The 26,309-nt window shown below is 37.3% G+C and overlaps 1 protein-coding gene across 1 annotated transcript in view; it reads right to left on the bottom strand.

Annotated features, from left to right (window-relative positions):
• LOC149961257 (uncharacterized) overlaps window positions 1–19,944 on the bottom strand; it is a 93,575-nt gene extending 73,631 nt beyond the window's left edge. Inside the window, exons 1-6 of the mRNA XM_090159656.1 lie at window positions 19,836–19,944; window positions 16,864–17,001; window positions 15,383–15,616; window positions 14,429–14,542; window positions 10,976–11,221; window positions 10,436–10,561 (exon numbers count right to left, since the gene is read on the bottom strand). Coding sequence (XP_090015782.1) covers window positions 10,436–10,561; window positions 10,976–11,221; window positions 14,429–14,542; window positions 15,383–15,616; window positions 16,864–17,001; window positions 19,836–19,944 — 967 coding nt within the window. The remainder of the gene's footprint in view (window positions 1–10,435; window positions 10,562–10,975; window positions 11,222–14,428; window positions 14,543–15,382; window positions 15,617–16,863; window positions 17,002–19,835) is intronic.
• Between the last annotated feature and the right edge of the window lie 6,365 nt (window positions 19,945–26,309).

Genomic DNA, 26,309 nt, shown 5'->3' on the forward strand with positions numbered 1-26,309 from the left:
CTACCACAGAACCAACGATAACTCCTTAGCTATACTTCAAATAAAACACTCATCGTAAGCATAATAGTTAATAAAGTCTTGAATTTTTAAAGTCTAAATTTTTTACGTATGAAATTTTAAAGGTCAAATCTTGTTTTAAAATATAAAAAGTATCTGGGTTTCAGGCAAAGTAAGGGTTTTATGTTATTTTTACTTATCGAGATAACGTTGTTTCTTTTGTCTATTCTTGGGTATTGTTGGTTTTTTAAGCTTATTTTTCGAAATCGTTCAGTTTTAGTGGAACCTCTAGAATGGTTACATCGTGGGTTAAAGCTTATCCGGTTTCATTTTAATAACGTCGAAAATTCGTAATTGTGAATGGTAAGGTGTGGCGCTTCTGGATTTTCTATTTTCTATTGCTTGGTTTTGAATTAATTTATTACTCGACTGCGTAATAATATTTTTCTATGAGCTATTTTGATCCTGAAGTCTGATTGATTGGGATATTTTTATAAATTTTTTCTATTCGTTATTTTTGCTCTGAAGCCTGATAATTTGGGATATTATTAAATATTTTTCTATTCGTTATTTTTGCTCTGAGCCTGATCGATTGGGTTGTTATTATATATTTTTCTATTAATTATTTTTGCTCTGCTCTGGTCTGATTAATTGGGTTGTTATTATATATTTTTATATTGGTTGTTTTGGCTCCAAAGTTTGGTCGATTGGGTTTTTGTATTTTATTTTTTTGATTGTGTTGAGCTTTTGGGCGGTATTGTTGGCTTTTAATTATGTTTTTCGTGTGAAGTGGTTTAAAGAAGGTTTTTTGTGTTGTTATTTCGTAAGCGAGAAAAATTCAAATACCCTCTGTCGATGTTTCTTTCATTAAATTTTGCTTCGTATTACATTTAACTGATAAACTTGTTCTGTAAAATAGGGTTAAATTCAATTGTGCATTGTTCTAGTTCTTCTAACTCACTGTTGTAACTACTTAATTTATAATATTCTGAATAAATTAAACTCGGTTGTTTGTTCTAAATTATTTTAATTATAATTAAATTGTAAACCGTGCGCGGTTGAACCGGGATTACGTTTATAGTAAATAACTCTGAATTGCGGAGATATATCTTTAAGATTTATCTCGAGAGATTAATACCACTAGGGACAATTCTTCCGAGGAGAGGTATATTTTGGCTTGCCAACTTGTTTAAATTTAAAATGAAAATTTTTAAAATAGGAACTTTTAAATTTTTAAAATAGGAACTTTTAAATTTTTAAAATAGGAACTTTTAAATTTTTAAAATAGGAACTTTTAAATTTTTAAAATAGGAACTTTTAAATTTTTTTAAAATATTATTAAATAAATAAACAAAAAGAAGTATTAACTTTTAAAATTTTCTAAAATATTAACTTGAATTTGTTTAATTAAATAAAATAATTGAAAGGGTTATGTAGATGGCGCGCGACTACAATAACGATAAAAATGATTGAAGTGATCTGACTTATCTTGGCCGGGCAAATGCTGTTACGGGCTCCAACCTTTTGTAGATAGACTCTGTCCTATGTTAGTGATGAAATTACGTTATACCAGAGATACTGACAATATAGAGATATGACCCCTTTTTTTTCGTTAACGTCGGCGCCATCTATCAGCCGGGAGAAAGCCTTTTCTTCCCGTGTTTATTTGTAGTAGGTTTACGTGTGAATGAAATTCAATGAATCATATGTGCAGCTTTAATAAAGAAATACGATTGCTTAGAGGATTTTCAATATAATTTATTAAGATAAGATAAAAAGTAAGTTTTAATTAATTATATTTAATTATTTTAAGAAAGTTCATATATTAACTATTTTTTTTTGTTATTTTAGACCTTTGTTACTTTAATACGGGCCAGAGGTTAAATTAATGATCATTAATCCAAGGGTATTTCTGGGATAAATAATTGGAATATTATTAATCCAAGTATATGTTATCGAAATGGTTAACGACTAAAATGTTTGGTAAGTATTTGTTAATGTTGAACCTTAAGTAATTTGCGATCTAGATGTTTCTGGGCTTTGTCATACTTGTGGTTTAAATTATGTTTTTCCAATGTACTACGAATGGAAAGTTGTACAAAAAAATTTATTATTTCTTTCAAGTAATCAACACATGGAACATGCTGATGCATCTCATCTTTTGAAATAAACCAAGATTGACCGATTGTTCTTGAAATAATTCTGATAATCCTCTCTTTGACTTTATTCATTTGTATTACCATTGGGAAAAGTGTATCAAACTTGTCATTGATCCATGGATTAAACATAAGTGTTTAATCCATGATTGATCTCAGATACGTAGCTCAGGAATCTTTCAGTTGGTATTGTCAAGCCACTGAATGTTGATGTATCACGAGACTTAAATGATGCTAATATATTTGACTGGTTGAGTGTTTGTTTTTCATCTACAAGTTTGGTTTTGCATGATTCACAATTGTGCTTTTTATTACAACGTGATAAGACATATCCTGAAATGTAAGATAGTGTGTTTTGTTTTCCAGGCCCTTGGCTTTCAAGTGAACTTTTACAAATTTGAAAGTCTTCCTCCGAACATGCCCTGGGATAATAATTATTTGCTGATGGAAGACTTTCATCATAATCATCTGGAATTATTATATGGGTCTTATATAAGTCAATGTTTAGAAGGAATTTGTCTCGATTTTAGGTTTAGTAGCCTGCTGAATTTCAATTGTAGGAATTTCCACTGATAAAGAAAATCATGTTAAAATTTAATAAAGTGGTTTTGAATGAAACTGTTTACAATCCTGTTCTGTAGAAATAGTTTCGCTGGAACTTGCTGTAACTGAAACACGGGTCCTTTTTGTAGGTCTATTGTTGCGCTCTTCAGGGGCGTAGGAACGTCCTAGAAGTTGGAGGGGGCAAAGTGAAACCAAAAGGGGTCTGGAGAATGGTTTTGAATTTTTAATGGAGTGTAGCTTTTCCGAATGCTTTTGTACACTTTTCTACTATATACATTGGTGGGAAAAGACTGAAATTTAAACACAGTTGAGGTTCTTTAAGCTTTATATGCTTTTAAAATGATAATTTGAGCCTTGCGAAGATTTCAACTGACAAAAATGTTGGAGGGGGCAATAACATTAGTTGCCCCTCCCAGTAAAATTCTAGGGAGGGGCATTGCCCCCCTTCCCCCCCCCCCGGGTTCCTACGCTCTTCCACTGGCGCTCTTCCACCATTTCTACAGACCATTTACTAGATTCTATTTGAAAATTGAGTTTTAACTTATGACCCCATTACTAATGTATAAATTTCATCGTACCAGTTGTTTTATGATAGTCCTTGATATCATTTTCTCTGGAACCTTTACATTTGAGCAACTAGCTAAATTATCATTCCCTTGGGAAATATGTTTCATTTAAATTAACAATACTTAAAACTCGATTTTTACACGTTGGCTTAAATTCATTTGAAAATATTATATAGGTATATAGACTTCAGAAGTTGTCTAAATATAATTCGGGATCCCGCTACGTATTATGTATCATTGATTTATTTAGCAAATATGCTAGGGTTGAAGCAGTCAAAAATAAGAAAGCCCTAACAATTTCAGAAGCGTTAAGTAAAGTTTTTGAAAAAGGTCGCCAGCCGAAAAGAATTCAAAGTGATCATGGACGCAGGGTTACATTCCTTATTCGTTTATTCTGATCTGGTTGAAAACGTCTAAGTACCGGAGAAAAAGTAGATACTGTAAAATATTCATAATATTTTGTGAAAGTTTAGTACATTTTTCTCTTTCCATTCCCATATTTGTAGTTGTTCATTTTAGCGTTTCTTTCCACTTTGTATTTTGAAAAATTTGCGTTAATCCCTTTTTGTGTGTCAAGGAAATAATTTTCCCTCTCCTGGGTCTTGTGTCCCTCGATTCCCCTTGCCCCCGGACATTCCCGGGGGTCTGTCCGAAACCCGTTCGTTGCAAAGAGAGGGCCCAATATTCGGACCCAGGCAGCGAAATTTCTATAATATAGAGGGGGTTTGGCCTACCTCGTCCCTTTGTGTTACGCGCGTCTTTTTTCTCTTGAGAAAGAGGAGCGTTAGTTACTGTAGAACAAGAGTATGAAACAACAGTTTTATTCCCGGACCTGATGGTCAAGCAACTGTTTTGTGATCGCGCGTAAACGCGAAAGAATATCTGAAAAACTACTGCCCTTATCGCGATTTTTTTGTAGTAGTATTTTAAGTCCGAAAATAAATTCCTTTGCTGTTAATGTTTTAAAGCCGTGTTAATTTCTATTCAGTTTATTACAGTTCGGAAATAGTTAGTTGTACTTTTTAAATTTAGTAAAATTCCCTGAACCTACGATTATTTTTTCAGTCGGTAGTCGGCAGGTTCTGTTTCCTTATTTGTACTCTCCCAGTCGGACTCCCACAGATACGATACCGATGTTGTCAGCGGAGTCTCAATTAAAACAGCCCTTAAATCACATTCCATTAACGACGGAAAGGAAATTGAAATCGTATTAAATAAGGTACCTGTTCACGATAAAAATAACCTATGAAATAAACGCGTTAAAACGTTAGAAAAATTTTACATATCTAAATATAATTAACTTTAATTAACTGCCTGGGAAAAACAAAGACCGAATCATTACTCGTGCCAATAATGAAGGGTGCATAGTTGTTTTAGACGAAAAAAGAGTACGAAGCAGGATTAAATGTCCTACTTAGCGATTCTAAAACATACAAAATAATGAAAAGATACCCCACGAACACTTTTCAAGAAATGGTTAAAAAAAACCTTAAAACAATGCCCATCTTCAACGGAAGGAGAGATTCGGCCCCAAGAATGTATGTCTTGCCTAAAATTTATAAACCAACACTAAAATTTAGACCGATTGTTGAAAATGTGCACTCATCTGCGCAACTAATTGCCAAATTAATAGATAAAATATTTAGTCACCTGTCAAAAAAACCATAAATTATAAAGTCTCATGAACTTATCAATGTTAATCCTTATTTAACTTTGTGTAAAAGAACCAATTTCGTTCTAAAGTGTGCTCCAAATTATTTCCGTAAAAAATTTAATTGTCTTCTAATCTGTGGTTTTATCTAGTTATATATTTTTTACGCTATAAACAGGATCTATATTTTTTGTGACGTTAATCGCGCTGCTGAAGCCGTCGAATTAGTCACCGAAACTAGTATACTATTTTATTCTACAATAAGTGGTTTTTTACTAAGTTTAACTTAACTTATAGTTTTTTAGATGTTAAAACCCAATACCAAACTTAATTTTAAACTAATTATAATTTAACTTTTACATAATTTTACGCGTCTTTAAAATGAAAAGCATTTGTAAGTAGGTACCATTTCACGTATTCTACACTAACAACAGTAAAATTACCATTCCGTTTCCTTAACATTCTCGCGCACTATTCAAAACTAGAAGCACAATCCCCGCATCCATCGGGGAAAATACTTTGAATTGGCATTCGCCTCGTTTAAGTGCTTATTTCCAAAATTTCTGTCCATGTTGAACAATGTCGATTAAATTCGATTCTTTAAAATAATGGAACTTGGCTTCAATGAAACTATTGAACGGCCCCTCATAGGTACACTTTATAAATCTTCATCATATTTATTTTAAACAAAATATTCAAAGTTTCCTATCGATCGCGGGGCCCTGCGCACGTGCCCAGTTTGAAAGAGGTGCCTGGCTACCCTTCTAACTATATTTGCAACTCTTTCAGCAGTAACCAGTAATAGAATAGTAAACTTCAAAATCAAACTGCGCAAGTACATGTACTCGAGAGTTTTCGCATTGTAACCCGACCACCTGAATTAATGGCTTCAAAAGTCGCTTGATGACTTAGGCCTAAGGTGGTGTCTTGGGTATTAGCCTAGCTGATTATTATAGTAATCGATAATGATGATTTATTTTTCAGCTCTAAGGCGTTATCATAGAGTGGGGGAGGACATAGCTAATAAGGGGGCAGCAAGCTACCTGTGGGACATTTGGTATCGCGCACCGATATTTAACATAATTCTAAATAAATAGCCTTTTATTCATCTGAATTCATCCGATCTTTTCCCTGTTTACTTCTCAAGTCTTTCCCGTCGTTATTTCTAAGGTGAAACCCATCGAGAAAAGATTCGTAAATAATTCACAAACTATTTACTTAATAAATAAATATAAAAAATGTAAACCAAAATATATACTGTATATCATACAATTAACAATCCCTATAAATAAATTTAAGTTCGTTTTGGTTTCACATAATACTAATCAATAATATTCAAAGTCATAATTGTTTATAATTTCAAACAACATTTTGACTAAATCTTCTAAAATATAGCCGCCCCAGGACAATTCTTTGCTTATTAATTAAGAATGAAATTATAACAAAAACAGTTCTTCGAACTGAAAAACAGTTTAGAGCTCGTTAGAGGTGCGGCCTTAAAGGGACATATATTATTTTTTATTGTTGATTAATTTGTCAAATTTATTGAAATAGTATTAAAAAATACTCCTGTGAACAACAGAATGACGTCATTCTGCTTTCAAATCACAGTCCACTGCTCCTCCAATTTTTAACACAAAATCTTTGGTCAAATTTTGCCCACAAAGGTATCCATATTTATATTTATTTTCTTCACTACTCATTTAACATTAAAATTTTAAAATTTATTATTATTAGTTTGTAATTAATTTTGATAAACCACGTAGCCTATTAAATATTTTATCGAAATATGCACATTTAGTTTAAATGTGTAATATGTTAATCATTTTAAATTCCACCAACTAATTTTAATTACTAATTGCTTTTAGTCTTAAGATATAATTTACTTGAGGTTTTCGTGCTTTTTCGCTATCTAGAAGCGTTTTGATATTATTTAGTATAGTTTTAATTTTGGTCATTCCGTCGCGAGGTCTCCTCCATCTCAAAATTAAAAATATTTTTCCGCCCACAATGCGGCGGAATGACGTCAGTGAAACGATTCTGAGGCTTAGGACGTCCTGTTGCAAAAGTCTGCTTTGCTAGAATCGCATATGTTAAATTCTATGGGCTAGCACTTTCGCTAGGGCCTTTGCAACAGGCCCTCAGCTGTCTATTCAGTATGGCCAGAGAATAGCAATAGGATTAATCGTGAGTTAATCAGATTTATTGTGATTTAATCGGCTTAATCGAAATTTAATACGCTTAATCGAGATTTAATCAACTTCATCGAGATTTAATCAAATTAATCACTAACTTGATTTTATCACGATTTAGTTCATTTAATCATTTTAATCATGATTTAATCGTTTTTAACCGACCAAGAGTGAAAACTTAATCATCTAAGTTAAATTCCCTTGGGTGTGGTCTTGTGTACTTTTAGTAATTGTTTATTGAAACTGTTACACTTAATCGCGATTCGATTATAAGAACTATATTTCATCGTTTAAATTAATTCAATATTTAACCCGAACTTAGTAACATTAATTATTTGTTATGGATTTAAATAGTTTGATAACTAATAATATAAACTGAATAAGATTTAATACTGTAATATCCATTACAAATAATTCGTAAATCATAAGTCAGGATTTGAATTTACCGCCATATCTTTACTTTCGTTTATGAGCAGGCGGACCGGGAGTTTCTGTACAGTCCGTGACTGACGTGATATCTTTGTTGTGATAATTAAAAGTATTATATTTTATGAAGGTGAATATTTAATTCTACACATACACAACAAATACGATACGAGAAAACCTAAAATTCAAATTAACCGCATAATTTTCGAGAGAGAGAGGAGGGGAGAGGCTTTTACAAAGTTCTACAAGAGGCGAAAAAGTTTTACAAGACGCCAAAAATTTATCCAGGAGGAGGGGAATGTTTCTACGCATGCGCTACGATTTATCGTCCCTTGCGGCTTCCCTCTCTTTCTTCGTGCGGACCGAAATTCAATCCCAGCAAATTCAAGTTTTCTCCCAAGATAAAAAAGTTTCTCCCAAGACAAAAAGTTTCTCCCAAGGCAAAGTCGATTATCCCAAGACAAAAAGTTTCTCCCAAGGCAAAGTCGATTATCCCAAGACAAAAACAATTATCCCAAGACAAAAAAGGATATCCCAAGACCAAAAAAGTTTCTCTCAAGACGAAAAAAAGTTTATCCCAAGACGAAAAAAGATTAACTCAAGGGAAAAAAGTTTCTCCGAAAGACAAAGTTTCTCCCAAGACAAAGTTTCTCCCAAGACAAAAAAGTTTCTCCCAAGACAAAAAAGTTTCTCCCAAGACAAAAAAGTTTCTCCCAAGACAAAAAAATTATCCCAAGACCAAAAAAATTATCCCAAGACCAAAAAGATTATCCCAAGACCAAAAAGATTGTCCCAAGACCAAAAAGTTTCTCCCAAGACCAAAAAGTTTCTCCCAAGACAAAAAAGTTTCTCCCAAGACAAAAAAATTATCCCAAGACCAAAAAAATTATCCCAAGACCAAAAAGATTATCCCAAGACCAAAAAGATTGTCCCAAGACCAAAAAGTTTCTCCCAAGACCAAAAAGTTTCTCCCAAGACCAAAAAGTTTCTCCCAAGACGAAAAAAGATTAACTCAAGGGAAAAAAGTTTCTCCGAAAGACAAAGTTTCTCCCAAGACAAAGTTTCTCCCAAGACAAAAAAGTTTCTCCCAAGACAAAAAAGTTTCTCCCAAGACAAAAAAATTATCCCAAGACCAAAAAAATTATCCCAAGACCAAAAAGATTATCCCAAGACCAAAAAGTTTCTCCCAAGACCAAAATTTTTATCCCAAGACAAAAAGATTATCCCAACACAAAAAGGTTTCTCCCAAGACAAAAAAAGTTTATCCCAAGAAAGATTTTCTCCCAAGACAAAAAATTTATCCCAAGACCAAAAACGTGTCTCCCAAGACAATAAAGTTTCTCCCAAGGCAAAAAAGATTATCCCAAGACAAAAAAATTATATCAAGACAAAAAAGATTATCCCCAGACGAAAAAAAGTTTCTCCCAAGACGAAAAAAGCTTCCTCCAAGACAAAGTTTCTCCCAAGACAAAAAAAGTTATCCCAAGACAAAAAGTTTTTCCCAAGACAAAAAAAGGTTTCTTCTAAGACAAAAAAAGATTATCCCAAGACCAAAAAAGTTTTTCCCAAGACCAAAAAAGTTTTTCCCAAGACAAAAAACGTTTCTTCTAAGACAAAAAAAGATTATCCCAAGACAAAAAAAAGATTATCCCAAGACCAAAAAAGTGTATCCCAAGACAAAGTTTCTCCCAAGACAAAGTTTCTCCCAAGACAAAAAAGTTTCTCCCAAGACAAAAAAGTTTCTCCCAAGACAAAAAAGTTTCTCCCAAGACAAAAAAGTTTCTCCCAAGACAAAAAAGTTTCTCCCAAGACAAAAAAGTTTCTCCCAAGACAAAAAAGTTTCTCCCAAGACAAAAAAGTTTCTCCCAAGACAAAAAAGTTTCTCCCAAGGCAAAAAAGATTATCCCAAGACAAAAAAATTATATCAAGACAAAAAAGATTATCCCCAGACGAAAAAAAGTTTCTCCCAAGACGAAAAAAGCTTCCTCCAAGACAAAGTTTCTCCCAAGACAAAAAAAGTTATCCCAAGACAAAAAGTTTTTCCCAAGACAAAAAAAGGTTTCTTCTAAGACAAAAAAAGATTATCCCAAGACCAAAAAAGTTTTTCCCAAGACCAAAAAAGTTTTTCCCAAGACAAAAAACGTTTCTTCTAAGACAAAAAAAGATTATCCCAAGACAAAAAAAAGATTATTCCAAGACCAAAAAAGTGTATCCCAAGACAAAGTTTCTCCCAAGACAAAGTTTCTCCCAAGACAAAGTTTCTCCCAAGACAAAGTTTCTCCCAAGACAAAAAAGTTTCTCCCAAGACAAAAAAGTTTCTCCCAAGACAAAAAAGTTTCTCCCAAGACAAAAAAGTTTCTCCCAAGACAAAAAAGATTATCCCAAGACAAAAAAATTATATCAAGACAAAAATAATTATCCCAAGGCTAAAAAGGATTCTCCCAAGATGAAAAAAATTCTTCCAGGACAAGAAAGATTATCCCAAGACAAAAAAGATTATCCCAAGACGAAAAAGATTATCCCAAGACGAAAAAGATTATCGCAAGACGAAAAAGATTATCCCAAGACAAAAACGTTTCTCCCAATACATGAACTTAGTTTTGTCCTGTTTGGCGTGCCATAGATATTGTTTTTGTTTATCTTATCCTAAAAACTTAAATTAATTGGAAAAGGAAAGATGTTATATAATGATTTTAGCTCACTAGATGGCGTTATCATAGAGAGGGGGAGGGCAGAGCTAATGAGCAAGCTACTTGTGGGACACTTAGGATCGCGTACCGTTACCCAACAGTATGTTAATAAAAAGCTTTTTATTAATCTGAATTCATCTGAGTTATTTTCCCACATAACAACCAACACCGCTCAAATTTCAATAGAACTTACCAGATATTGTGAAGTTGCATTCCAGATCACTCGGGTAAAAATCCGGATAGTTCGGAGAGGAAATCTCCTGAGAAGTGTGGTTCGTGCTGAAATTGTCACAGGGGTCACTCGATGTCGGTACCCAACCTAAAGGAAAATTAAATTAAATGTAAAATATACGTATTATTTTGGGGGATGGTAGAAATAACTCGAAAACTAAGATGTCTGGCATTTAACATTGAAACCTTCCGCGCAACGTCTTTCACTGCTTATTAGACGGCAGCAGCAATCTCTTTTTATTAAATTAAGAAATAAATGGATAGTAAATTTAAATTAAATATTAAAATACGGAAGGGAAGGAGCTTCATGAAATACCTCCGCAATTTTCAAAACGATTCTGTGAAGCCTGGAGGCCCAGTGTGGACATCCTACTTTATTTTTTTAAATACGTCCACTGAAACTCATGTAGTAGGCAGCCTAGCGCCACTTCGGGTCTACACTAGAAACATTTCCAAATGGCCGTTCCGATGAAATAGAAATAAATGAAACAGAAATGCTTACGTTTAGCCGGGTACGAATATTGGACCCTAAATCTGCCGGGCTTCGTTGCGTCGTTAGAAAGGAATGCCAGAAGAAGTTGGTGTCCCGCCGAAACTATGCCACGTCGAAAGATGGGCTGGCCAACCTCGTAAACAGTGTCCGAAGCCGGATCTACAATTTGCACCAAGTCCGAGCTTCCGGCGTCTTCTTCCGCGAGAGGAAATTCCAAGAATGATATTCTGATCGCCTGATCGTCTGGTGAAGGTGCTGATTTTTTTAATAAGAATATGCAATGGTTAAAAAATATTAATTAAAAAATATTAATGCATTCACATACAGTATGAAACCAAGAATTTATTTATACGAAGGGAGGGACAATGACTATATGTTGAGACAAGAGGGGGAAGGAAATACGTCACCAGCACGCGCTACAAAGGAAAAAATGTACCCATCACTGACAGGTTGGTAAAAATGTACGCTCGAAGAAATGTACAAAACCGAGGAAAAAATGTCTAAAAAATATTTATTTTTCACTTATTTGGTTTTCCGAATCTCATATTTGGCTTACACCCAGATTTTGTATTTTCACCAGTTGGATCGAGTCTAGTGGTAAAAACAAGCACGAATTTGACTTACTCCGAAAATGTGATTTATAGCTTGGTGAACGGCCTTGTGAAAGTCAACGGTAATGTGGGCTTGATTTGCGTCACAACTGTCGAGTATTACGTTAAACAATTGTTCATAATCAAAGGTTACCATTACTATTACCAACTTCACCGTGGGTACATTGATGGAAGATGCGCGAACCGACTCCAAACGTTCGTCCATAAACCATGAATCTGATGATGCGAGGTTTTCGAGTCCATCTTTAATGGCAAATATGATGAGACGTTCAATGGTATTTTGCCCGTTGTCAGGCAACTATCAGACGCACGCTTGACGAAATGCCACGTTACTTGGCTTTTCCGACATATTTTTAGTAAACATAATCCGCCAACACCAGTTTTTCACCGCCTTGATTACTGGTTATAACTTAGCCGTCCATCGGGGTATTTTAGTGAAACTGATTAATAACTGAACATTTTTTCTTTGGACAAAATTTCCAACATGTAGTTAAAAAAATCTGGACTTTTTTCCTTTGTACATTTTCTCCTACAATATCGGAAGTTTTATGAATCCGATGTGATACCGGGCTGTTTGACTTTTAAAGGGGGAGGAGCTTATCGTTCGAGCTTAAAGTTGACTGGAAGCCACGCTTAACACCGTCATGACATAGTCCGCCTACCAGAGTAGAAATAAACACATTATTGGCAACGTTATTATTTTTCATACCAGAAACAAATTTGGTTTAAAAACATTCCCATGACTATAAAAAAAATATGGCTAGAGTGTTAGGTTCCATTGGTTGAGATTCTTAGGAAACCAATGTGATACCGGGCTGTTTGACTTGCGATTTCTCAAGCCTAAGTGCGGGACTTGATAATGGCCGTAGGGGCAGGTTGGCTTATTTAAAGGAGAACTGTCACCACCCTAAAATTGGTTAAAAACCATTTAAATAGATAGAGGACGTCCGAAAATGGTTATACAAAAAATTTCATGTTAATATTTCTAGTATTTGATTTATTATAAGCAACCAAATTTCGTGTTTTATCCCCCCTTCCCTCCCTCCCCTGACTCGAGAATCTCAGAACCGTTTGCTTGAACCTACCTGCAGTGCCATCTCGTAATCGAAATATTTTTTCCTCGGTGTAATCGTTTTTCGGTCGGAACAGGGCCGTAGCTAGGGCTGATCGGCCGCCCCGGGCGCCGTGCGCGCAATAGGGTATAGGGGCGCCATAATTGGTCCATATTATTATATTAGGGGGCGCCAAAATTGCAGCTCGCCCCTAGCGCCATTTTCTCTAGCTACGGCCCTGGGTCGGAACTGCCGTCTGCTACGACATTCTCCTTGACGTTTTAACATATTGGTAGATTGTAGTTAATCGTGTTTTTAATATGCCTTACACGCCACCCTTTCTCAAATTTTTGCCGCTTCATTCTTTTGGCGCTGCACGTAGGTTCAACCGCGATTTCTAAAATTTTTGAAGTCGTTTGATGTAGGTTGCGGAAAAAGTAGCGTAACTTTTTAAATACTTTTCCAATAACTATAAAATTTCAGGGATATAATAATTAATATATTTTCTATCTTTCTGTAAAAAAAAACCTCGTAAATTTTGGTTTTGGTGACAGTTCTCCTTTAAGGAACTACAAAAAACTATACGGATTTTGAACTGAGAAATCGTCCGACCAAAAGACTACGCTTTTAGAAATTTTTAGTTTTATAGTTCACAGTAAACTAAAAACTATTGGAAGAATTTCCGTGTATTTGGACAGTAGGTTGTTACACATTTTACACCTGCTCAGTAAATTAGGAGTAATCGGTGTAAGCAGCGAAGAAAAACGAAATAAATTCGTCAGATCGTATAGGGTACACTCTGACGTCCTTTCGAGCTAGGTCAGTGGTTTTCAAGCTTTATTTTTCGCTGAAACCTTCGCCATCAGAATCAAAATCCGTGGATTCCCTGAAATTTTCTCTAATGAATAATATCCCGATGGTCGGAAAGTAATTTAAGTAAATTTTTAAATAGTTAAACTTAATTAGAGAAGAATTAAAAAAACGTTCCCGATTTATCATATTACTGATATAAACAAGCTTATTTATAAAGAAATATATATAAGGTGGAACTTTCCTTCAATCAAAACGTCACAAATATGAGGTAGAATAAATTAGAAAATTGTTATTTTGGTTTTCAAACTTTGAATATATATTTTATTTGTTTCCGCAGGTTGAAAACCACTTGGCAAGCGAGACACTTGCCAAATAATTTTTACTTTAACTTTTCAAGAGCTTGATAAGATTAAATATATAGAATAGTATCCTCTGTATGAATATATTCCTATGAATACACTGGGGTGCAATTTTTTATTTTGTTTTGCTCACGGCGCCAACACCGATTTGGGTTACCCCGACACCCTGATAAAGCCCCCCATTAGTTCACACCTTTGGCCCGTTGGGGTCGATCCACGTTCTAGCAGGGTACGATTTTTTCCGCGCCTATCTTTACCCGTTGTAATTGACCCCCTCCCCTTCCACTCGTCCAACATGACTTTCGACCCCTGTCGAATCTTGTCTTACGGATATTGCTGTGGTTAAAAATGAACCGCCCTAAAAATTCGTTACTAAAGAATGTATTTAAACAAAGCGTAATTTATGCTTTGTCCCGCAGTATCAAATATTGGACGGTGAAAATTGATTTATTCGGAAAAAGAGCAGCTCCCAAATTCCGTAAAAATGGCACTATACTTAGGATGATACTGTCCGTTGCACTAACGCACTGTATTTGCCGCCTTTGTTTGTTGTCGTGTAATTGTCACGCGTCCATTTGCAATATCATCACTCGAAACAGAATGAAGATTTTAAAAAAGTAAAAATACCCGTTATAATTTTGACGCAAATGAGGCTGCCACGTGAAGAATTGGCGAAAAGCGGTGAACTCAATTCCTGGGTTTCGGTATTTCCCACGCTGAAGTTGTGGCACGCTGTTTTATCTGCAATGAGATCGTACATTTACTACAACATTCTTTTGACTGCAGTAACTTATCCAATGATATCTGGAAATCTTGATATATTCCCGAAATTCTACATCTCAAAAGGATTTATAAAAATTGTTATTTTTTAAACCAAAATATCACACAAATCCCGAAATGCGGCTTGTGATTGCCAACAGAAAATACTTGATTTACTTCGAGATGTTTTGGTTTTATAACACAGTTTTGAAACTTTTAATTAGAAATTTAGTTACTTAACCAATTGACCGCTCCTAAACAAGGATTTAAACTTATTTATCTCTTACAAAGAATCGTATATTATTTTCAATTCAGTTTAATTGGTGTCTAGCTTAGGTTATTTGTGTAATTTAAAAATTATCCTGGTTTTTTTCTACTAAAAGAGATAAAATAATGTAATTTTTAAACAATATTTTTGTGTGCTTCTAGGGTCTAACCGAATTTTTCTGTACACAAAAATAATTCATTATATATTATTATAAAAAATTTAAATTTAATATTTATTTATTTAGGCTGAAATGTGTTCCATTTGATCCAATTACCGTGTATAAAATTCAACTTTATTCCGATTTGAAGAAAACTAACTAGTCCAAATAGATTTGGAATCAAACTGGATGTGTCTTGATTCTAGTTAAATCCAAATTCAGACGGGGGCTCAAGTCATTTCCGTCGGGGAAAGTAATTTAAATATTGTAAGTCGCTCTAACCAGGAGTTAAAAATTCTGCTTTGAAACCTGACTTAAATATACCACCATAAATATACTTTTATGAAAAATATGACGCAAAAACTCGAACAATTGTTTGTCGAAAATGTGCTCTTACCAATAGGCAGAAATGTGTAATTGGCTTTGAAACCCGCGAGTTCGTTTTTTTGGACAGAAATGAATGTCAAATGGAGGTCAGATCCGGTTGAGACAATGAGACGAGGAACCTTGGAACCGCTCAACTTATAGAGCAATTCGGATGATTTAGTGGCGCCATCTCGGATTTCCAGTTTATCTTCGTAAGACAAAGTGAATTCCGAAAATTGAACCCGAATTAGATGATTCGATGGAGCTGAAATATGAATCGTTTTTGAGCTCATTTCAATCTCAAAGTATTCGCGGAGAAATTCTCTTATGCACTAGAAAGAGTGTACCTGCAGATATAAAAGCAACTGTCCGTTCGATCATTGCCACCTGTATTATGAAAAGGCCCCTGTTATTCGAGATAGCCATGACCCCTGTAGCAAAATAGAGTCGGGCCGACGTCGGCAAAAAGGTACTAAACACTAAAATCAAACCGACCTTTGGATTTAGGGTCGAAATGTCCTAGGGAAAAAACGTTCGGTCGGCTACAAAACGTCGATTCTTAACCGCCTTTTAATAGACCTAAGAACCGACTCTGAAACGACGTCGGGCTGACTTTATATTAATGCTTATTCCCGACCCAAAGCTGATCTAATTATTAGATGTCGTGTTTTTCGAACACAAATAAGTTTGAAGAAAGAATAAAAGTGAATAAAAAATTATCTCAGAAAATCATCAAATAGTCAGAAAATAATTAAAATATCCCCTTTTTCTAAATACATATGGTCTGTTTCATAAAGTTAACGTCGAATCCAATTATTAAATGTAAGGTCTATTTTAAGTTGGATAATGGTCGGCATTAAAAGGATTTATGGTTTTAGAGTAGCAAAACGTTCGGACGTTTTTAGGTCGGCATTTGGTCGGCTATATAATGTGTCACGCGTAGAAATTAAACTCCTCGAAAACAGCCACAGCCTAAAGAGTAATCATTGAGTTCATATTCCCTAGGTGGCGCCAATACTAATTGAAGCGCAGCTCCTTTTGTAGCGGGGTCCTGAAGAATGGGTTCAGCCAGGCATATCTTCTTGGTAACATTTTGCAGACCTGGGTTTTATACTATAGAAACAGATTGAAGATTTCTAAATTACAATATTAATAAGTACATTTTTGAAGAACATTGATGCCCAACATTTAAAGTTTTCACGAAATTCAACAAACATTTTGAAAAATCTTTACGTGATACGAAATTCGAAAAAACTTAAAGGAACAGTTAACTCAAAAGTTCTATAAAAGATAATCGTCTTGAAATTTTTTAAAGATGTATCGAATTCAAAAATTCTTAAAGGGATAGTGAACGGTACAAAATTTTAGAAATATTTCAAAACAATTTCTCATTTCGGAAAGTGTTTGTTATTACGTAATTTTTTCAATAATTTTTATTTTATTTAAGTGGTAGACTAATTTCCGCATGAGCTTAGAATCTTTAATGTCGACCTGTAATTAATTTACTTTTACCTGTGATAGTGAAGACGCAATGCGCGGAAGGTGGATTCGACTCGGGGTAATTTGGCGAGTAAAATTCTCTGGCATCTGGATTTCCCACGGTGAAATTCCTACATGACGGATCTGTATTCAGTGACGAGTCTGAGGACGCTGTGAAGATGGAAGAAAACGCTTAGATAAAATAAGATGTCTTAAAACCAAGGCCATTTGTGTACAACAGTGTTGTGAATTAATTGTTTTTACTTAACTAATTGAAAAGAATATGTTGAAGTAAAGCTTGTTTTAATTAAAGGTTAATCAATGAACTTCAAGGGCTAATAGATAACGGCACAGACAAACTTTTATGCAATATTTTAGTAAAACTTGTAAATTTCAACAAGGAACAAGAAAAAAATGGCATTTCTGTAACTAATGTTTTTGGAAAAAGTTCAAGGATTTTATTCAATACAGCTAGTTGTGTGTTTCGAGGCAACCCCCCCCCCCCCCCCCACCAGTAAGCCCCTACCCCTCTTTCCCATGCGATAATTTCCGTGGTACCCTTTTCCCCATAGTCGAACCACCCCAGTAAGGCACTCCTCCCCCTTTCCCCCTGGCCAGAATTACCGGGGTACCCTTTCCGTCCCGCAAATATAACAAATAACTTGCCTTTCTCTCACGTCCCAAACTCCACAGTAAGGCACCCCTCCTCCTTTTTCACATGCCAAAAATACCGGGGTACCCTTTTCTCCACAAATATTACTCAAAACTCGCCTTTCTCTCTCTTCCAAACCCCCCAGTAAGGCACCCCTTCCCCTTTTCCCCATGCCAGAATTACCGGGGTACCCTTTCCGTCCCGCAAATATAACAAATAACTTGCCTTTCTCTCACGTCCCAAACTCCACAGTAAGGCACCCCTCCTCCTTTTTCACATGCCAAAAATACCGGGGTACCCTTTTCTCCACAAAAATTACTCAAAACTCGCCTTTCTCTCTCTTCCAAACCCCCCAGTAAGGCACCCCTTCCCCTTTTCCCCATGCCAGAATTACCGCGGTACCCTTTTCCCCCGCAAAAATAACAAAAAACTCGCATTTCTCTCTCGTCGCAAACCCCCTTGTACCCCTGTAAACTCCCTATATTCAATGGCAGATTTTCTCCACCCTCATGACGAACAGAAACAAATACGCTGGTCCCTGAGCCCCGACTCCCCTCTGCCCCGCCCTATTTATAGTCGAACCACATCAGAAACGAAGCGAAAGGCAGTCCCGGTTTCTCTCTGTCCCGTGCCGCCTTTGTCTTGCCCCGGTTCGACACCCCGCCTTTTGTAAGCAAAAACACTAAGTAAGCAAAAGCATAAAGGCTATAGTTGAGCCACTAACGAAGCGAAAGGCAGCAGTTTCTCTCTCCGTCCCACGCTGGCTTTCTCTTCGCCGCCCCGCCTTTGGCTTCATGACAGACTAACCAAACATTCCAGAAAACTCGTACAGACGACCAACGTACCAAGCGCTCCTTATAATATAGATTTTAAAATTTTAATATTTTAAACTATCAAAATTAATTAACTCTTTTTAAAACATGTCGTGAATAGAAATATATTTTCACACGTTTGTTTATTAAAGTTCTCAAATTTTATAGTTACTAAGCTAGTTTTACATAAAATTATCTTTCTCACCCCCTTCGGTGATTAAGCAGTAGAAAATACATTATGGGTTTGAAAGTTTTACGGTCACGTGACTGTTAAACACCAGAAATAGTTTTTCACCTATTTCGATGATCAACGGATACAAACCGTTCTCTAAGTTACGTTTTGTACACTCATTTGCTAGATAATACTAAAGAAATAGCAAAATTATATAGGGCTGAACCAGTCTTCAGCAAACGTTATAAGCAGGACGGCTCATGCCATCTTCTTCGAATCATGGACCAAGAGTTTAATGGAACTCACTGTTGTCGATATTTGGACACGGTAGGCGTGGCCTAAATCGGAAGGCTTACTGAGGTACACCAGCCGCTTTGAAGCTCCTCAAGAATTCGGTTCAACTATCACTACGAGAGACAGTACGTGCGTGATGGTGTTTTATGACATTTATGGCGTATGTTTCCGCATATTTTCTCTTATCGGGTCAATCATTTTCTTGAAACTTTGTAATGGGACCCTCCTATACTCAAAAGGTGGAAATAAATATTTCAACTAGGCTTAGTGCGTTAAATGTTTTAAGTTTAGAAATGAAATGGATTCCAGTTAATTTGATTTAAAAACTTTACCTATGCGCGGCTTACTGGCTATTTTTACTTAACACAAAGGTTTATTTACAATTTTACCATTATTTAAACTTTTAAAGAACCAATTTAATAAAAATGGTCAAAAACTTACTAAGCCTCATCATTTAACCGACAACAACGGCGCCGTTTGGTTAAAATTGAACGTGAACGCTTCAGCTTCTCAACGAAAGTACGCCGGAAATCGACTGCAGCGACGCCACGTTGGTCCACATGGAACTAAAATAACCGTGATTTTCCTATTCCCAGTATTAATGCGTGCTTTTTAAAGCCTGAACAGTGAGTCCCCTTAGATTATTGGTCGATGTTAGAATAAACTAGCGTTGTAATCGTTTTTAATAGGACATTTAACGCCATTTGCCTGAATACCCTTCAACTAAATTTGATAGGAAATAGCAGACGGCTTTTAGATTAAATATTTCTAAGTCTTTCAACTGTTGTACAGAGATAATTTTGGCGTTACTTGTGATAAACATTTAAATTGAACACGGAGCTGATATCAAACTCAATATTAATTCAGTCCCACCATAGCCCACTCATCTGTCGTATAAACATTATTGTTGCGTGTTTCAAGGCGTTGATTTGGTAAACAAACGACCGAATTTGAATTTAGCTTCAGCAGCGTGTAACCCGAAGGTAGGATTTCGCGTGTGAAATTAATAACTTAAGAAATATACTAAATTGAATTTTTTTACTTTAGCTCTAAAAAAATTTAAAACTAAACTAACTTGAAGTAGTTGCTGTAGAATTTGACTCGCTTGTTTGGGCTTCGTTCGTTTCTTTTATGATCAATATAAATGTTTCAATCAACAAACATTTCCAAAATCTTCCACGCATGTTTCTAAAGATTTAGATAAAATTATTAAAACTTTAATTATATTATCTAAGTAAGTGGGTGGGTTGAGTGGTTCGCACTAGGTGAAAAACCTAACTACTCCTAATGCATAGAGTTTGCAAGTTCCATCCTTAGTGGCTAGAGGGGTTTCCTTCCGAGCTCTTCGGTTTCCCCTTTCCATAAAAACTAGTTGAGGTGGCAATAATGAGAATAGGGAGCTGTTGACCAGCGTGGCATGAAGTGCTTGCCACCATCCTCGTACGCATTGTTATTCGGCCACCAGGCTAAAGGCATTAAAAGGCACTCGATGACTCGGGAATAGGCTGGTGCAAGGGTAATAAAAAAAACCCCCACGGATACAATTTTGATCGAACATCTGAACACACGGATGTTTAGTCCATCGTATTTGTAATTTTTGAAAACTTCAGGCATAAAGTAAATTTTTTATATTTAACTAAGGCAGCCTACGTTAATAGAATATTAGTTTTTTCAAAATATTTGACTGTATGCGATGGTGTGTTTAACCGATAAATGGGTGGCATTGACAGCTAGTTCTTTTTGATTCATGATAAAATCCAGTCAACTCCTCAGCATAACTTGGCAGTGAAATAAAAGTTGGCACGTGTTTAATTCTTGTCTCGATCAAAGTACCACCTTGGCCAACCGATACAAAATAAAAACACTCGATAAAATTACTGAAACTGTCCGTATACTAGTGGTACTCGAACATTTCTGTACTTTATCGATAATTGGCAAATTACTGAAAGCAGACAAGTTTGTCTGCTTTATTTAATTATAATTTTAAGGTAAAAGAGTAAATTTAAACAAAGTAGATAATATATTTCGATCTAACCAATATATTTGATACAATGCGATTCTAATATTAGCCAATCTCTTTGAAATGTTTTATGGTTGTGCAAAGGATTTTAACTCAGTAAAACACTTAGGACGCGCAAGGTCTAGCATATTACTTCAGAGCACATCACTTGTCGATAAATAAGCTTGTACGATTGTGATTAAACTGTACACGTTTTGTACTGTGTTTATTACTCATTGGCTTCGTTTACCGCCCTCTGGCGGCACACTGCCCACCCTGACACTGACGAGAAACTTCAAACTCACTGCACCTCTTTCACTTAGAAACAAGCTATAAATCAGTAGCATTCGAATAATTAATCTATTTCCCTAGGGCAAGATCTGTAATTATATTCCCATAAACGTTATAAACTGGACTTATTTATCGACAAGCCCTATGGCGGACAACCCCCACCCTGACACTCGCAAGACTATTGTTGTCGAACTCAGCGCCCCTTTTTTCCTACAATCCACCTTTAAATATGTTGTATACATAGTTTCCAAGTATATCCGTCATAGCGGGCATTTAAACCTTTAAGACTATTTTTTCGAACACAGCGACACTTTTTCACCTAGAATCAACCCTCAAACCTTTTGCATTATATTTTTTAAATCGCTCGTCGCTCCGGTTTACTACTTCTTATGTGTTTATTACTCCATGTCTTCGTTACCGACACGCTGAACTGTACATTTGTCGCCGTAGCTCAAGAATTATACCAGGGGTACGTTCAGCAGCGCTCATCGGACTTCGGTTTCCTACTGTACGCTTTTTGGCATTTCGGGTTTTGACGTCACGATAGTCATCGGTTACTCACCGAAGTCATCGGCTGGAAGAGCCGGTTTTTCCGATGAGTGACGTCATTTCTGACGTAAAACTACTATAAAAGCTACAGCATTTAAAAAAAACCGATGACTGAATAAAAGCGTTCAGCAACTTACGCCACATTATGACGAAAAAGCTCATCGGTGGAAAATATCAAATCCATCGGGTTTTTTTCCGTTGACTGCTGCTGAACGTATCCCTTATGTGAACTTCTCCTTTGGAAGGACACAATGGGAGCTTAATTTGATACTGTATATTAACTTGAATTTCAATTGCTTCTGTAGTTTTTGCTGTAGAGCGGTCTGCGAGGAGAAAATAGAAGAGGAAGAAGTAGAAGGAAAATTGGGCCTAACTTTGCCCATTACTACGAAACGTCGCGTCAACCCTGTTCAATGGAATTCGTATATTTTTGTCGCTTGCTTGTAATCTGTCAAACGATGCATCACTTGTTTTGATACGACCTATAGTTTTTGAGATATTAGATGGGGTAAAATCGGCTTCATTCTGACTCGAGATAATATAGCAAGTGCCCGGGTAGGTGCTCTACTCTATACCCGGACTTTGAATAGGGACTACCGTCCCTTTTGATGACTCGAGATAATATAGCAAGTGCTCGGGTAGGTGCTCTACTCTATACCCGGACTTTGAATATTGGACTACCGTCCCTTTTGATGACTCGAGATAATATAGCAAGTGCTCGGATAGGTGCTCTACTCTATACCCGGACTTTGAATAGGGACTACCGTCCCTTTTGATGACTCGAGATAATAAAGCAAGTGCTCGGGTAGGTGCTCTACTCTATACCCGGACTTTGAATAGGGACTACCGTCCCTTTTGATGACTCGAGATAATATAGCAAGTGCTCGGATAGGTGCTCTACTCTATACCCGGACTTTGAATAGGGACTACCGTCCCTTTTGATGACTCGAGATAATATAGCAAGTGCTCGGGTAGGTGCTCTACTCTATACCCGGACTTTGAATAGGGACTACCGTCCCTTTTGATGACTCGAGATAATATAGCAAGTGCTCGGATAGGTGCTCTACTCTATACCCGGACTTTGAATAGGGACTACCGTCCCTTTTGATGACTCGAGATAATATAGCAAGTGCTCGGGTAGGTGCTCTACTCTATACCCGGACTTTGAATAGGGACTACCGTCCCTTTTGATGACTCGAGATAATATAGCAAGTGCTCGGATAGGTGCTCTACTCTATACCCGGACTTTGAATAGGGACTACCGTCCCTTTTGATGACTCGAGATAATAAAGCAAGTGCTCGGGAAGGTGCTCTACTCTATACCCGGACTTTGAATAGGGACTACCGTCCCTTTTGATGACTCGAGATAATATAGCAAGTGCTCGGATAGGTGCTCTACTCTATACCCGGACTTTGAATAGGGACTACCGTCCCTTTTGATGACTCGAGATAATATAGCAAGTGCTCGGGTAGGTGCTCTACTCTATACCCGGACTTTGAATAGGGACTACCGTCCCTTTTGATGACTCGAGATAATATAGCAAGTGCTCGGATAGGTGCTCTACTCTATACCCGGACTTTGAATAGGGACTACCGTCCCTTTTGATGACTCGAGATAATATAGCAAGTGCTCGGGTAGGTGCTCTACTCTATACCCGGACTTTGAATAGGGACTACCGTCCCTTTTGATGACTCGAGATAATATAGCAAGTGCTCGGATAGGTGCTCTACTCTATACCCGGACTTTGAATAGGGACTACCGTCCCTTTTGATGACTCTAGATAATATAGCAAGTGCTCGGGTAGGTGCTCTACTATATACCCGGACTTTGAATAGGGACTACCGTCCCTTTTGATGACTCGAGATAATATAGCAAGTGCTCGGGTAGGTGCTCTACTATATACCCGGACTTTGAATAGGGACTACCGTCCCTTTTGATGACTCGAGATAATATAGCAAGTGCTCAGGTAGGTGCTCTACTCTATACCTGGACCATGCATAGGGACTATCGTCCCTTTTGATGACTCGAGATAATAAAGCAAATGCTGGGATTGGTACTCTATTCTATACCCGGACCTTACATAGGGACAACCGTCCCTTTTGATGACTCGAGATAATATAGCAAGTGCTCGGATTGGTGCTCTACTCTATACCCGGACCTAGCATAGGGACTACCGTCCCTTTTGATGACTCGAGATATTATAGCAATTGCTCGGGTAGGTGCTCTACTCTATATCCGGACCTTGCATAGGGACTACCGTCCCTTTTGATGACTCAAGATAATATAGCAAGTGCTCGGGTAGGTGCTCTACTCTATACCCGAACTTTGAATAGGGACTACCGTCCCTTTTGATGACTCGAGATAATATAGCAAGTGCTCGGATAGGTGCTCTACTCTATACCCGGACTTTGAATAGGGACTACCGTCCCTTTTGATGACTCGAGATAATATAGCAAGTGCTCGGGTAGGTGCTCTACTCTATACCCGGACTTTGAATAGGGACTACCGTCCCTTTTGATGACTCGAGATAATATAGCAAGTGCTCGGATAGGTGCTCTACTCTATACCCGGACTTTGAATAGGGACTACCGTCCCTTTTGATGACTCTAGATAATATAGCAAGTGCTCGGGTAGGTGCTCTACTATATACCCGGACTTTGAAGAGGGACTACCGTCCCTTTTGATGACTCGAGATAATATAGCAAGTGCTCGGGTAGGTGCTCTACTATATACCCGGACTTTGAATAGGGACTACCGTCCCTTTTGATGGGTCGAGATAATATAGCAAGTGCTCAGGTAGGTGCTCTACTCTATACCTGGACCATGCATAGGGACTATCGTCCCTTTTGATGACTCGAGATAATAAAGCAAGTGCTGGGATTGGTACTCTATTCTATACCCGGACCTTACATAGGGACAACCGTCCCTTTTGATGACTCGAGATAATATAGCAAGTGCTCGGATTGGTGCTCTACTCTATACCCGGACCTAGCATAGGGACTACCGTCCCTTTTGATGACTCGAGATATTATAGCAATTGCTCGGGTAGGTGCTCTACTCTATATCCGGACCTTGCATAGGGACTACCGTCCCTTTTGATGACTCAAGATAATATAGCAAGTGCTCGGGTAGGTGCTCTACTCTATACCCGAACTTTGAATAGGGACTACCGTCCCTTTTGATGACTCGAGATAATATAGCAAGTGCTCGGATAGGTTCTCTACTCTATACCCGGACTTTGAATAGGGACTACCGTCCCTTTTGATGACTCGAGATAATATAGCAAGTGCTCGGGTAGGTGCTCTACTCTATACCCGGACTTTGAATAGGGACTACCGTCCCTTTTGATGACTCGAGATAATATAGCAAGTGCTCGGATAGGTGCTCTACTCTATACCCGGACTTTGAATAGGGACTACCGTCCCTTTTGATGACTCTAGATAATATAGCAAGTGCTCGGGTAGGTGCTCTACTATATACCCGGACTTTGAAGAGGGACTACCGTCCCTTTTGATGACTCGAGATAATATAGCAAGTGCTCGGGTAGGTGCTCTACTATATACCCGGACTTTGAATAGGGACTACCGTCCCTTTTGATGACTCGAGATAATATAGCAAGTGCTCAGGTAGGTGCTCTACTCTATACCTGGACCATGCATAGGGACTATCGTCCCTTTTGATGACTCGAGATAATAAAGCAAGTGCTGGGATTGGTACTCTATTCTATACCCGGACCTTACATAGGGACAACCGTCCCTTTTGATGACTCGAGATAATATAGCAAGTGCTCGGATTGGTGCTCTACTCTATACCCGGACCTAGCATAGGGACTACCGTCCCTTTTGATGACTCGAGATATTATAGCAATTGCTCGGGTAGGTGCTCTACTCTATATCCGGACCTTGCATAGGGACTACCGTCCCTTTTGATGACTCAAGATAATATAGCAAGTGCTCGGGTAGGTGCTCTACTCTATACCCGAACTTTGAATAGGGACTACCGTCCCTTTTGATGACTCGAGATAATATAGCAAGTGCTCGGATAGGTGCTCTACTCTATACCCGGACTTTGAATAGGGACTACCGTCCCTTTTGATGACTCGAGATAATATAGCAAGTGCTCGGGTAGGTGCTCTACTCTATACCCGGACTTTGAATAGGGACTACCGTCCCTTTTGATGACTCGAGATAATATAGCAAGTGCTCGGATAGGTGCTCTACTCTATACCCGGACTTTGAATAGGGACTACCGTCCCTTTTGATGACTCTAGATAATATAGCAAGTGCTCGGGTAGGTGCTCTACTATATACCCGGACTTTGAAGAGGGACTACCGTCCCTTTTGATGACTCGAGATAATATAGCAAGTGCTCGGGTAGGTGCTCTACTATATACCCGGACTTTGAATAGGGACTACCGTCCCTTTTGATGACTCGAGATAATATAGCAAGTGCTCAGGTAGGTGCTCTACTCTATACCTGGACCATGCATAGGGACTATCGTCCCTTTTGATGACTCGAGATAATAAAGCAAGTGCTGGGATTGGTACTCTATTCTATACCCGGACCTTACATAGGGACAACCGTCCCTTTTGATGACTCGAGATAATATAGCAAGTGCTCGGATTGGTGCTCTACTCTATACCCGGACCTAGCATAGGGACTACCGTCCCTTTTGATGACTCGAGATATTATAGCAATTGCTCGGGTAG

Source organism: Leiobunum rupestre, chromosome 1 (genome assembly GCF_980474605.1).
Source record: "Leiobunum rupestre chromosome 1, qqLeiRupe1.1.hap1, whole genome shotgun sequence".
NCBI lineage: Eukaryota > Metazoa > Arthropoda > Arachnida > Opiliones > Sclerosomatidae > Leiobunum > Leiobunum rupestre.